This window comes from Sciurus carolinensis, chromosome 7, assembly GCF_902686445.1.
Source record: "Sciurus carolinensis chromosome 7, mSciCar1.2, whole genome shotgun sequence".
Classification (NCBI taxonomy): Eukaryota; Metazoa; Chordata; class Mammalia; order Rodentia; family Sciuridae; genus Sciurus; species Sciurus carolinensis.
In genome coordinates, this window is record NC_062219.1 from 21930308 (window position 1) to 21945376 (window position 15069).

Genomic DNA, 15069 nt, shown 5'->3' on the forward strand with positions numbered 1-15069 from the left:
GAAAATGATTTTGTTTTCTAACATAAATAGAGAAGGAAAACATCAGAGAGAGCAAATGCTTTAAGCATGGCATTCCAACATCCCTAGGCCATATCTGTCCCTGCGGAGCAGCCACAGAATGGTTAGATGAACACAAAATAACAACCAAAATGTCTCTGATGAGCTCCTCTTTACCTCACAACGGATGCACCTCTGGTCCCATGGAAACTACAGTAGAAAGATGACCCGCTACAGTGTGTTCTCACCCAGCAAGTATGGCCGTGAGATGGTAGCAGGTAGCTCAACCCCATCAGAACCAAAGAAAGCTATTTCAGAGGCCCATATTGGTCTGTTTTGGTTAAGGGTATGACACATTTTTTTAAGTTGATTATGTTTAAAATAGAAACATGTTTCTGCTATGCCGTTAATAGGCCTTCAAAACAGGAACAACCCCTCCCTTCTTGTCCCATTTCTGAATAAGCTTCACTATTAGGCAAGGCCACAAGTAGTGACACTGGCATAAGGGAAGCAGACACTGCCATTCAGATAGACTGGAAGCAAGCAAAGGAATGCAGAAAGCGAGCGAGTTTTCTGCTGTGTTCCCAGTCACCGCTTAGCTCTGGAAAACAAGGAGAGGAACAGGGCCAAGTCCCTGGTTACACTCAGGACAGCCAGCTGGCTTTCTTCAGGACTGAAAACCACTTCCGTTCACCCCTTCTCTGTGCCTTCTTTGGCCTCACGAGTGCCAACTAACCTCGTAGACTAGTTGGAAGAATCATTTGCAGAAATGTCACTAGCCCTCTACTGCTTTACAAGGTGGAGGGGGGTTCACACTTACACACTGTTCCAAATGTAGGTTGAATTCAAGCCCCAAGCAGCTATGGCCCTTCCAAACTGGGTGCCAACTTTACCAAGAGGAAAGTGGCTCCTGCAGAAAGGAAGGGTAGAGGAGCCCTAACTGAACACACTGAGCTAGGCTGTCTATGCTCAAGCCCATTGTACAGATCCAAGTGAGTCTCAGAAGTAACCTACGAAGAGTGGACTGCAGAGTTGAGGTCAAAACCTGGGTACTGACTGCAGAGTCCTGGCTCTTTCAACCCTGCACTACTCTCCATGTCCCCTCAGCTGTGAAGATTGAGTCTCTAAAATGGTATTCATGGCCACCAACCCACACACCGCCCGCAACATACCACCTACCTTCTCTCCTGTGTTCCTGTATCTAGATTAATAGTACAGGTTGAGCATCCCTAACCCCCAAATCTGCCATCTGAAATGCTCAAAATTCAGGAAGTTTTTGAGTACCAATATAATACCACCACAAGTGGAAAATTCCACAACCCAACCTCATAAGGTGTGTCAGTCGAAACACAGACATGCGAAAAATATCATATAAAATTACCTTCAGGCTCCATAAGATGTATGTGAGCATATGTGAATTGTGTGTTTAGACTTAGCCACCCCCCAAGATATTTCATTACATATATGCAAATATTCCAAAATTTAAAAACATAAAAAACCCAACCAGGCGCTGTGGTGCATGCCTGTAATCCCAGTGCTCAGGAAACTGAGGCAGGAGGATCAGGAGTTCAAAGCCAGCCTTAGCTAAAGCAAGGTGCTAAGCAACTCAGTGAGACTCTGTCTCTAAATAAAATACAAAATAGGGCTGGAGATGTGGCTCAGTGGTTGGGTGCCCCTGACTTCAATTCTCATTACCCTCTCCCCCACCAAAAAATCATAAAACCCTGAAACACTTCTGATCCCAGGCATCTTGGATAAGGGGCACTCAACCTGTATTATGATCAGAAGCCCATTTTTACCTCAATTGGTTCTCTCATCATTTATTTCTTAAATCCACCCTGCCACCCCTCTTTAGTTCTCCTATCCCAGGCCCTCATTTTTCCCATTTCTGTGGCTCCTTCCTGGTCCTGGACAGCAAGAATAACCTGTCTAAAAAGTCAATTGTATGTCACTCCAATTTCCACCGTTCAATTAGTCTACCCTGCCTATAGGATGATGTGTGAGGCTGCTGGTAGACAACCAGGTGGAAAAATCATGAAAAGCAGTCTGCAGAGAGGAGGCAGAAGCGCAGCAAGAGGAAGTCCTGGAATGGACAGAGGGAAGGAGGGTTGCTGAGGCTCCCTGGGATTTCCAGTTCCCGCTTTGGGGCCCTGGGGCTTGCTGTCCTCAGATTTTAACGCATCTGTGCGATCAGTTCCTCTTGTCCTCCAACCTGAACTGGCTTGACTTAAAGCCCTTCTAGGTCAGCTGACCACTTTGCTGTGCCATCCTGTCACTTCCCCACAGACGCTCTGAGCTTTGGGTGGCAACTTTCTCTCCTCCAACTCTGAGCTGGTGAGCTCACGTTGACACTTAAAGGAGAATGTTTGCTTACCTTTGAAAATGCCCAGGAATCCTAGGGACATCTCCCCCACAACCCTCCTACATACATCAATGAAAACACCCTTGGACTGTACTGTTTCCAACACCCTACTTTTTTAAATTAAAAATGTCTGATCAACAGTACTTGACATGGTGTCTGGTATACAGCTGATATTGAACCACTCCCTAATAGAAGAGGAGAGAGAGAGAGAGAGAGAGAGAGGCCAGAAGCATACTCTATGGGCTATGCTAGTGTTGGAAAATGCCCTATCCCCATGAGACACTGGATTTAAAGGAAGTCTTTCTAAATATGTTACCTGCTCTTAAAGTATTCAGGCCAACTTAATGTGTCTTTTTTTGTTGGCTGAGACACTTTTATGAAACTACTGTACTGTGAGTTAGGTCCCTGAGATTTTGATGTGTCTGGAGCTGTGGGCTGGCTCCAGCTCTGTCTGAGGTTATAATGTCATTGCTATCCAGCTCAGGTTGTCATTTTCCTATTGGTTCCTATTTGTAATAGCTGCTTCCGTTCATCCACATGCCCCTTTAGCTTGCTGGTTCTGTGGCCTTAAACAAAAGGCTGAAGACACCTCTTCTCTACAGATCAGAAGATACAACCTGGGGAGCATCCTCCCTGGGATTCTCTACCCATGCCCCCAGGCCACTTCCACTCAGACTCACAGTTCTATTGGGGTGGTTTAGGCTGATAATCTCCATCAGATAAATAGGGGTTTAACATAATGCTACCTAAACACATTTTATATATTCCAGTCGTCATCCTAAGAAGCTTCAGGCACTTTAGAAATATTTTTTCCACAATACCCCAAGGTATTGATGGCTAGAAAGCATGCTTCCAAAAGAAGAAACACCCAGGGGGATGAGTGACAATAATCAGCTGTCTTGATCCTTACACTTCTTAGGATGGGTATTTAAGGTTCTTGCAAATTCTACCTGCTTTGCCCCAGGCATGCAAGGACACAAAGCCAACACCTGGGGAGAGATATTTACCTGAGCTCTGGATGCCAATTTAGCTGCTGTCTGGGCTGGATCAAAGACTCTTCGAGAAGACTGATCCTTGCAGAAATTTATATGTCTTGTGGCTGCAGTTTCATTAAACCTCCTCATACAATATGGACACTGAATATAATCTGAGTGTAAAGACAGCAACAAATTGTAATTAACATTTCAAAAACACTTATGGAGTGGACTATACAAAATGAAACAAATAGAAGTGAACTCTGTCCAACATGAAAGGACAAGGTCCCCAATTCTGGCTCGAGAGGGTCTATTCCAGAGGAAGGCTTGAAAGGGTTCAAATAAAAAACACGGTAGGGAAACTTTTTTACTAGCTAGGCACTCATTTCAATAAGAATGTGCTGTTCAAATGTTTATAAGGTATCTTTCATAGACAAGAGGTTAGTTGTATTTAGGAACTTCCAGATAAAACAAATTACTTAGTGAATCCTTGTATTTAAAAAAGCAGTCCTGGAATCACAGAATGTTAGTTTCAATGGTCCAGAAGGGCCCAGAAGATTCACAAAAAGTCCAGACTCTGGTACTGGGTGAGACAGAGGTTGAAAAGAATTTATGGAGTTACAGAGGGAGATGAGATTTAGTTTTAAAATGTGGACTTGGGGGGGTGGGATTAGAAGACACTGTCACTAACAGAAAGACATACTGCTTTTGCAGCATCTAGATTTTTTCACTGAACTAAGAGAAGAAGCAAACAATTTATTCAGGAAAGGAGATGGTGAAAGGATAAAAGGTGACCAGGGTGTGAAAACAGAAGGAAGAAGGAAGGGTGATAAGTATGTGACTTCAGAAACAGTCTCAGCTTCTGAGCCGCAAGGCCCAGGCAACTCCTGTTGGCCCCAGGTACGACCTCTGTGGTTCTGTGAGACACCTTTTTATCTGAAGTTTTCTTTCATTTGTAACTATCACACATAATTGGCTAGAAAGAGAAATGGGAATTGAGAAAGATCCAAGGTCTTTTTGGAATGTGGGGCTGTGCGTAGCAAAGTGGGGAGGTCGAGGTCAACCCCTCACCAAAGCAGGCAAGGATTAGGGTTTGCTTTGTTTTGATTTAGGCACCTTTAAGGGATAACAAAGGGGATATGTGTGACATAAAAGAGGAATTTTTTCCCCCAAAAGGGTCAACCTAAACTCAGGATAGAGGTTCAGATTGGCACATAGTCAAAATTCCTACATGAGTGGTATGTAATGCAGTGATATCTTCAAGGTTAAGAGCTTTTTGTAAGCAATTTGGGGAGTTTTCTATTTGAATGAATTGTTTCCTAAAATAAATACTCCTAAAGTGTAAGAATGTAAGAATTGTGAGCATTTATAAATGATCTCAGAGTCTTACCCTTTGTTCCACATTTAGGAAGGCAGCACCTAAATCCTTAATTTAATACATACTGAACACCTACTATGTGCCAGGCACTGTTTTATATTTGGGGATGCAACCAAGGAGTAAGATATAGGAACAAAAATAGAAAAATTTCACATGGTGACAAATAAATTAAAAAATAAAATAAAACAGGACAGTATTGGGAAATGATGAAGACCTTAAGTTCTGGAGCCTGCCTAACTGGTTTTGAGCCTGACTTTTTCATTTGCTGTGTGTGTGTAAACTTGGGCGAGTTACTCAACCTCCTTAAGCTTCCATTTCCTCAGCACATACATATGGTCTATTTCATCAAGTTGTTGTGAAAGTTAACTGATAATCCACACAAGGGCTGGCACAGGAGGAGGGCTGGAACTTACTGAGTGTTTTATAAATGACAGCTCTTGCCACAGGGAAACAGGTCAAGGAGTGTAACTGCTTAGAAAAAGCTAATAGAGAAAGTGCCGTCATCTTTCAGAACTCGCCATGCTGTAGAAAACCCATCTAGAACTTGGCGCTTCACTTGGTGGTTATTTCTTTGGTTTTATCAGCTTGAAACTCAAGTCTTACATCAGAAATCCTGCTACCTGCCCATGAAACCCTACTTAGGTCAGGGCAAAGACTATGACCACTGAAGTGCTCTCTTATTCCCACTTGTCTGTTCATCTATGACACCCTCTATGTGCATGGCACTCCAGGCCCCCACGGAGCAACAGGGTTGAAGTGCATTTCCTGTCCCCCAAAATCTCAGAGACGATGAGACAAAGAGGCAATTACCAGTTGGTGGGATAAGCTGTGGGAGGAGGGAGCACCAGGTCCTCTGCAGTGCACAGGAGAGACATGAAGTCCAGTTGTAGGGGCGGGTATGGACTGCCCGTTGTATTTATGTTGAATGTCAAATATTCTGAGAATGGAAAAGTATTTTTCTACAGCAATCATCTAAACTTGGAGTGACTGAGGTACCTGTTCTATCCTCATCTCAACTGGAATCACTTCTCTTCCTCCATCAATAGTGCTTTTGTAAAAATTCCTAGGTACTGTATATGTCAATAGACAATGTTTAAAAAGTCAGATTGCATATGGCTTCTTATGAGAAATGTTGTGGCCAAATCACAAATAAAATCAAAGTAGAAAACAAACATCATTTTAAAATGCAAACATTGTATCAAGACCCCTATGTGCTCATGTACATGGTGACCAAATGTCCCAGGCCTCACAGAATAATTCTAATCATGAATATCATACATCACTGTCCCTATAAAGTATAACAATATCCTGGAAATTTGAATTATCGGCAGATTTAGTTAATCCGTAAGAACTAGAATAAATAAATATACGTTACAAAAAATTATGAAAATAGGGAATCAGTCTGGAAAAAAAGGAAATTACTTGCAAACTCATGCATATTAGGCCATATTATATATAATTCTAGTTGTGTGTGTGTTAAATTTTTTAGTAACTAAGCTTGAGTACTGGGTCAATGTAAAATCTCTGTATAATCAAAATAATCAAATTGTAATGAAAATGTGAGATTGTATATAATCATTTTACTTATTGCATAAAATTATAGTTAAGTGCAAGGAAATAATTATAAAAGTATGTTTGGCATAAAAAATGTAAAAGGAAGAAAAATAAGTTGAACTCTTAATGAGACCTTGCAAAGGGAATTTTTTTTTTGAGAAACACTAATCCCTGCATTTTAGATCCAACTTGATAATGAGAAAAATTTCCACAGCACAAAATCTGATATGGTTTCACTTATACAATTAAAAAGCCATAAGGTAGTCATCAACTCTAGCTTCTGATCTTAAAATGAAGCTATTTCTCATAAAAGATTTTTTTCTATGAAGCTTGTTACCAAAGTACTTGTGTATTCCTAAAATTGTAGCCACAGATTTTTCTACCAAACAGCCTCAGATAACACTTTATTTTAAACTACACTTTCATTAGTATATAGTAAAAGTGAAGTAATAGTGAAGATTATTTTCTGAACTAGAAGTTTAGCTGATTTTTATATTATGATTACACCGTGGTTTCTTTTGTAGTTTTTTCAAATGAACCTTTTTGAGAAATAATTTACACACAGGCTTGTACTGAAGAAAGCATACAGTTCAATGAATTGTGACAAACATATAAATTTGTATAACAACTCCAATTAAAATATAGAACCTTTTCATTACCCCACAAAGTTCCCTCTGGGCCCATTTCAGGAAATATTTTGCCAAACCTAGTTCCAAGCAACCAAGGATTTATTTTCCTGTCACTATAGATAAGTCTTATTTGCTCTGTAATTTCATGTATAGAACATCCTTGTTTCTGCATGTACAGTAGCACCTCCTTCTCACTGTTGAGAAGTGTTCCATTTTGTAAATATTCTACATTTCGTTTATCCATTCACATTCATTTTCAGTTGTTTCTGGTTTATGCTGTATGAACAAACCTTTGAACCTTCGTGTACAAGTCTTTTTGTGGACATATTTTTGCATAAATATCTAGAAATGGAATTGCTATACAGTTGTGTGTGGTTAAGAAAATACTACTCATGTTAAGTGGTTGCACTATTTTACATTTCTATCAGTGGTGAACGAGGCTTGGGTTGCTCCACATTCTAGCCAGTGCTTGAATTGTGTCTAATTTTAGCCATTCAAGAGGGCGTGTTGTGGTATCTCACAATGGTTTTAATTTGCATCTCTGGGAGGAAAATGATGTTGAATATCTTTTCATGAGCTTATGGATTATTATTTCCCGATGTGTCTATTCAAGCACCTTTCATGTCTTTTCTTATTAGGTAGTCTCATTATTGAGTGCTTTGTATGTTCTTGAGGTGAGCCCTTTATCAGATATATGTATTAGAAGTATTTACCTCCAAGTCTGTAGCTTGCCTTTCCATTGTCTTAATAGTGTGTCTTATAACTGAAAATTTTTATTTTGGCGCAGCCCAATTTACCAAATTCCTTTAAAAAAATGTTAGTGCATTTTGTGTCCTAAGAAATCCTTATTGACCAATTTTTTTGAATTTTCTTTTCCCAGACTTTTATAGTCATAGCATTTGGGTCAATAGCCCATTTTGAATTAATTTTTATATACTGTAAAAGAATCAGGGTTCATTTTTCCTTATAGATGTCATCATTCCAGTATCATTTGTTGATAAGTCTATCCTTTTCCTCATTTAATTACCTTGGCATCTTTGAAAATTACCAACAAGCAGATTGGGGGGAATTCTATTGTCTAAGTTCTTTTTTAAAAATTTATTCTTTTTAGATATACATAATAGTAGAGTATATTTTGACATATTACACATACCTAGAGTATAACTTATTCTAATTAGGATCCCATTCTTGTCATTGTACATGATGTGAAGTTACCCTGGTTGCATATTCATATGAGAACAAAGGAAAATTATGTCTGATTTAGTCTACTGTCTTTCCTATTTCCATCCCCATCCCTTTCCCTCATTCTCCTTTGTCTAATCCAATGATCTTCTATTCTTCTCTCCCCCAACCACTTGTTGTATGTTTGCATCTGCACATCAGAGAGAACATTAGGATTTTTGTCTTCTGGAAGTGGATTATTTCACTTAGCATGACAGTCTCCAGATCCATCCATTTACCTGCAAAAGTCCTAAAGTCATTCTTTTTTATGGCTATGTAATATTTCATTGTGTATATATACCACGTTTTCTTTATCCATTCATCTGTTGCAGGGTACCTAGGTTGATTTCATAGCTTAGCTATTGTGAATTAAGCTGCTATAGATGTGGCTCTATCACTGTAGTATGCTGGTTTTAAGTCCTTGGGTATATCAAGGAATAGGATAACTAGGTCAGATGGTGGTTCCATTCCAAGTTTTCAGAGGAATCTTCATACTGCTTTCCAGAGGGGTTGCATCAATTTATAGCCCCACCAGCAATGTGAGTGTATATTTTTCCCGACATCCTTGCCAATATTTATTGTTACTTTTATTCTTGATAATTACCATTCTGACAGGAGTGAGAATGAATCCTGGTGTAGTTTTAATTTGCATTTCTCTAATTGCTTGAGATGTTGGACATTTTTTTCATACATTTGTTGTCCAATCATATTTCTTCTTCAGTGAAGTGTCTGTTCAGTTCCTATGCCCATTGATTGGATTATTTGTTCTTTTTTGGTGTTAAGTTTTTTGAGTTCTTTATATATCCTGGAGATTAATGCTCTGAGGTACAGGTGGCAAAGATTTTCTCCTGTTCTGTGGACTCTCTCTTCACATTCTTGACTGTTTCCTTTGCTGTAAAGAAGCTTTTTAGTTTGATATCATCCCACTTGTTGATTCTTGATTTTACTTCTTTCACTTTAGGAGTCTTGTTGAGGAAGTTGGTTCCTAAGCTGACATGATGGAAAGATGGTCCTAAATTTTCTTCTAGTAGGCACAGTGTCTCTGGTCCAATGCCTAGGTTCTTGATCCACTTTGAGTTGAATTTTGTGCAGGGTGAGAGATAGGGGTTAAATTTCATTTTGCTACCTATGGATTTCCAGTTTTCCCAGCATCATTTGTTGAAGAGGCTATCTTTTCTCCAATGTATGTTTATGGCTCTTTTGTCTAGTATGAGATAACTGTATTTATGTGGGTTTTGTCTCTGTGTATTCTATTCTGTTCCATTGGTCTTCATGTCTATTTTGGTGCCAATACCATGCTGTTTTGTTACTATAGCTTTGTATTATAATTTAAGGTGTGGTATTATGATGTCTTGTGCTTCGCTTTCCTAAGAATTGCTTTGGCTATTTTGGGCCTCTTATTTTTCCAAATGAGCTCCATGACTGATTTTTCTATTTCTATGAAGAACATCATTGGAATTTTAATAGGAATTGCATTAAATCTGTATAGCACTTGTGGTAGTATGACCATTTTGACACTATTAATTCTGCCTATCCAAGAACATGGGAGAGCTTTCCATCTTCTAAGGTCTTCTTCAATTTTTCTTTAGTATTCTGTAGTTTTCATTATAGAGGTCTTTCCCCTCTTTTGTTAGATTGAGTCCCAAGGTTTTTTTTTTTTTTTTTTTTTTAAGATTAATGTTAATGGGATAGTTTTCCTAATTTCTCTTTCAGTTGATTCATCATTGATGTATAGGAACCTAATTGATTTATTGGTGTTAATATTATACCTTGCTACTTTGCTGAATTCATTTATGAGTTCTGGAAGTTTTCTGGTGGAATTTTTTGAGTCTTCTAAATATAGATTCATGTCATCAGCAAATAGCTGGTATCAGCAAATAGTATGAGATCTTCTTTTCCTATTCATATCCCTTTAATTTATTTCTTTTGTTTAATTGCTCTCTCTAGGGTTTCAAGGACTATGTTGAATAGAAGTGGTAAAAGAGGGCATCCCTATCTTGTTCCAGTTTTTAAAGGGAATGCTTTCAGTTTTTCTCCATTTAGAATCATGTTGGCCTTGGGTTTAGCATATATAGCTTTTACAATGTTGAGGTATGTTCCTACAATCCCTACTTTTTCTAGTGCTTTGAACATGATGGATACTGTATTTTGTCAAATACTTTTCCTACATCTAATGAGATAATCATGTGATTCTTGTCTTTAAGTCTGTTGATGTAATGAATTACATTTATTGATTTCCATATGTTGAACCAAACTTGCATCCCTGGGATGAAATCCCTTTGGATTTTGGTGCACTATCTTTTTAATATGTTTTTGTATGCAGTTTGCCAGTATTTTATTAAGAATTTTTTCACCTATGTTCATCAGGTATATTGGTCTGAAGTTTTCTTTCCTTGATGTGCCTTTGTCTGGTTTTGACATAAGGGTAATACTAGCCTCATAGAATGAGTTTGGAAGGGTTCGCTCTTTTTCTATTTCATGGAATAATTTGAGGAGTATTGGTGCTAATTCTTCCTTGAGGTCTTGTAGGACTCAGCTGAGAATCTGTCTGGTCCTGGGTTTTTCTTGGTTGGTAGGTTTTTGATAGCATCTTCTATTTCTTTGCTTGCAATTGATCTGTTTAAATTGTGTATGTCCTCCTGATTCAATATGGGTAGGTAGTATGGCTCTAGAAATTTGTTGATGTCTTCAAGATTTCTATTTTATTAAAGTATAAATTTTCAAAATAGTTTCTGATTATCATCTGTATTTTGGTAGTATCTGTGGTATTTCCTTTTTCATCATGAATTTTAGTAATTTGAGTATTTTCCTTCTTTTTCTTGGTTAGCTTGGCTAAGGGTTTATCAATTCTATTCCTTTTTTTTTTTTTTTCAAAGAACCAACTTTTCCATTTTTTGAATCAACCAACTTGTTGATTTTTTGAAAAATTTTTTTTCAGTACTGGGGATTGAACTCAGGGCCTTGTGCTTGCAAGGCAAGCACTCTACCAGCTGAGCTACCTCCCCAGCCCTGAATTGTTTTTCATTTGTTTGTTTCAGTTTAATTGATTTCAGCACTGATTTTAATTATTTCCTGTTTCTACTGCTTTGGGTGTTGATTTGTTCTTTTTTCTAGGGTTATGAGATGTAAAGTTAGGTTATTTATTTAGAGACTTTCTATTCTTTTAATGAACTCACTGCAACAATATTTCCTCTTGGAACTACCTTCTTAGTGTCCCATAGTTTTTGATATGCTGTGCCACTATTCTCATTTACATATAAGTAATTTTTTAAAATTTCACTCCTAATTTCTTCTGTTATACATTGGTCATTCAGTAGAATGTTATCTAGTCTCCAAGTGTAGTGCCTATTTTTTATTTTACTGTTGATTTCAAATTTCATTCCAATATGATCTGATAAAATGCAAGATATTATCTCTATTTTTTTGTTTGTATTTGTGCTAAGAGTTGCTTTGTGCCTAAGATATGGTATATTTTAAAGAACAATCCATGAGCTGCTGAGAAGGAAGTGTATTCAGTCATTGATGGTTGAAATATTCTATATGTCTGTTTAGGGTAAATTATTATTATTATTAGTTCTATAACTTCTTTAGTTTTGTTTGGAAGATCTATTCAGTGATGAGAGAGGCATGTTAAAGTCACCCAGTATTCTTGTATTGTGGTCTATTTGATTCTTTTTTAATATATTTTTTAGTTATAGATGGACATGACCTTTATTTTACTTATTTACTTTTATGTGGTGCTGAGGATTGAACCCAGGGCCTCACATTTGCTAGGAAAACACTCAACCACTGAGATGCAACCCCAGCCCACTGTTTGATTCTTGAAATTGAGAATAGTTTGTCTGATGTACATAGATGCTTCATTGTTTGGGGCATAAATATTGAAGATTTTTAGTCTTGTTGATGTATAATTTCCCTAAAGTAGTATGAAATGGGCTTCTTTGACCCTCCTAACTTTGGCTCAAAGTTCACTTTTTCTGATATGAGGATAGAAACCCCAGCTTGTTTATGAGATCCAAGTGAAGGGTATGTTTTTTGCCATCTTTTTACCTTCAGTCTGTGGATATCTTTGCCTATGAGGTGAGTCTCTTGGAGACAGCATATTGTTGAGTCTTGTTTCTTAATCCAACTTACTGGTCTATGTCTTTCAATTAATGAGTTTAGGTCATTTATATTCAATGTTATTATTGAGAAATGATTTTTATTCCCTGTCATTTTGATTTATTCTTGGTTTTTAATTTGAATTAGTTCTTCCTTTGATTGACTTTTCTTCTTGTGTAGTTCCTCCCTTTGCTGGTTTTCAATTTTATTTTTCTTTTTCATGAAATATTTTACTGAGTATGTTTTATAGTGCAGACTTTCTAGTTGTGAATTCTTTTAACTTTTGTTTACCATGGAAGGTTTATATTTCATTATAAATTTTGAAGCTCATTTTTGCTGGGTATAGTAATCTTGGCTGGCATCCATTATCTTTCAGAGCCTGGTATATATTATTCCATAACCACCTAGCCTTTAGGGTCTGGGTTGAGAAATCAGCTAAGATCCAGATTGGTGCACCTCTAAATGTAACCTCTATCATTTTTCTCTAGCAGGCTTTAAAATTCTATCCTTATTCTGTATGTTAGGCATTTTCATAATAATGTGTTTGGTGTGGGTCTGTTCTAATTTTGTATATCTGGGGGTCCTGGAATTCTCCTGTATTTTATTTTCCATTTTGTTCTTAAGGTTTAGGGAAATTTTCCTGATATTATTTCATTGAAAAGATGTGCCTTCCTTTGGTTTGTGTCTCTGACCCTTCACATATCCCAATAAATCATAGGTTTGGTCCTCTCATGTTATCCCATATTTCTTGAAATTTCTCTTCATGGTCCCAACATCTTTTCTCCATGGTCAACTTTGTTTTCAAGATTATATATTTTGTCTTCATTGCCTGAAAATCTATCTTCCAAGTGGTCTAGTCTGTTTATGATACTTTCTATTGAATTTTTAATTTGGTTTATTTATTCCTTAATTTTGAGGATTTCTGCTTGACTTTTTTTCCCCAGAATCTCTCTCCTCATTAAGTGATCTTTCACTTCCTATATTTTCTCTGATTGCACTCCTCACATAGTCCTTTACCTCACAGATCAGTTTAATAATGAACATTCTAAACTCCTTCTCTGACATTTCTTTCACTGTGGTGTAGATGGATTCTATTATTGAAGTATTTTGGTTTGTTTGGGACAATTTGTCCCCTTGATTTTTCATGTTGTTTGTGTGTCTAACCATTTAACAGTATGGATCTGAGGCAGTAGAGTTTCTAACCTGTGGACTTACATTGTCACTGAAGACTTCCAGTAACTCAAAGTTTAGGGGGAGACATATACTAACAATAACCAATGCAAAGAACATACAGCATTAAACCAAATATTTCCTGCTATGATATCTACAATGTTAATTATCACAATAAACAGAAATGATGTGAACAGGTATTGCCCTTAGTAATATAGTAAGTTGCAAAAGGGTTTACAATTTCAAATGATGAACAGAGCAAGAACAGAGTGATATAGGATGAGATGATTATAAGCAAGGAGAAAAGAAAAGAAAAGTAAAAAAGGAAGAGTATGAGTAAAAGAGAGAACAATAGAGTTTGGCTGTTAGCAGAAGAAAAGAGAGAAAAAGAATTAAGGGAAATAGATAAGTGAGAAAAAATATATGAAATAAAAGTTTAAAAAAATTATAAAGAGTACAAAACATAACTGAAATATACTAATCAAACATCCTAGTCCTCAAAATGCTGATCCATGAAAAATAACAGTATTCAAAAAATGCTAGAAATGAGAGAAAAGAAACAAATATGTATTAAGTGTCCATGTACCATTCAGGTTATAATTAATCAGAAAAAAGAAAAAAAATCTTGAGGAAAGTTAAATTGTTTCCATTGGAGTTCAAAAAATTCTCAACTTCCCTTCTCAGCAGTGATATGTGGGGTGGGCTCTAGTGTGATGTCTGCTCCATCCTCAGGGTGGGTTCACTGGAGTATGAAAGGAAATCCTGTAGACAGAGCTCCTGGCGGTAGGGTTTAGGTTTAGGTAGGTTCCAGGTTCTTCATTCGATTGGTGATTGGTTTAAGATTTTAAATCAGCACACCTCCAGCGTCCAAAAGTTGCTGGTCCATGCTGGGAGACCGCACCCCAAGAATCTCCCCTGGGTTCCACTCATGTGGCAGAGAAGCCAATCTTTAGACCTCTCAGTCACCCATGGACTCTATGTTTCCTGGTCTCTCAGGTTCAGTTTCCAAATTCAATCACTCCTGCTCTGACCTCTTTGAATTCCTGGCTGGGTGCATCTCTCCCAGTTGGCCCATCCTTTGAGCTACTGGACTCAAGGGGTAGAGGTAGAGTTGGGTGGGTTTCCATGATCTGTATTACCCTATGTAAGCCCCTCTCCATGTGTAATTTTCTCCTGGTCACTTAAGTACTCTCTATGTCATGCAGTGTGGGCCCATATTTTGGTCTCAGCTCAGGTTTGCCAGAAATTCGTTCCCCCAGCTGCTAGCCCCCATGCTACAAATGCAAAATGGCTCCTTCCTCTGTTATCTGTGACAGCCCAGAGAGATGCAGCTTCTTCCCTGTGTAAGGGTAGTGGCGCAGCACAGCTTTCAGCTTAGTCAGGCAATATCTTTAATCTCTGTTCTCTCCATAACAGACATGCCATAGGCCTCCTAAAAATGTGGGTTCCTTTAATTCCCTTATCCCCCCCACTTCGCTCATGAGGGGATTGCTCTGGTGAGCGCTGAGGCAGTGGTGGCAGCAGAGGTGTTGGGAATTTCTTCCTTATTTTATTATATCCAATTTCTTGACTCCCTAATCTGTTTTGAATGCCCAGTATTAATTTCTAGTAAAGTCCTTTTTTTCCCCCCACCTTGCTGAGAAGTTACCTGTCTACTTTCATGGTTTCACACCATGCAGCAGG

The 15069-nt window shown here is 37.9% G+C and overlaps 1 protein-coding gene across 1 annotated transcript in view; it reads right to left on the reverse strand.

Moving 5' to 3' along the window:
• Zc2hc1b (zinc finger C2HC-type containing 1B) overlaps positions 1 to 15069 on the reverse strand; it is a 44768-nt gene that overhangs the window by 13541 nt on the left and 16158 nt on the right. The window contains exon 5 of the mRNA XM_047559157.1: positions 3367 to 3506. Within this exon, the coding sequence (XP_047415113.1) occupies positions 3367 to 3506 (140 nt within the window). The remainder of the gene's footprint in view (positions 1 to 3366; positions 3507 to 15069) is intronic.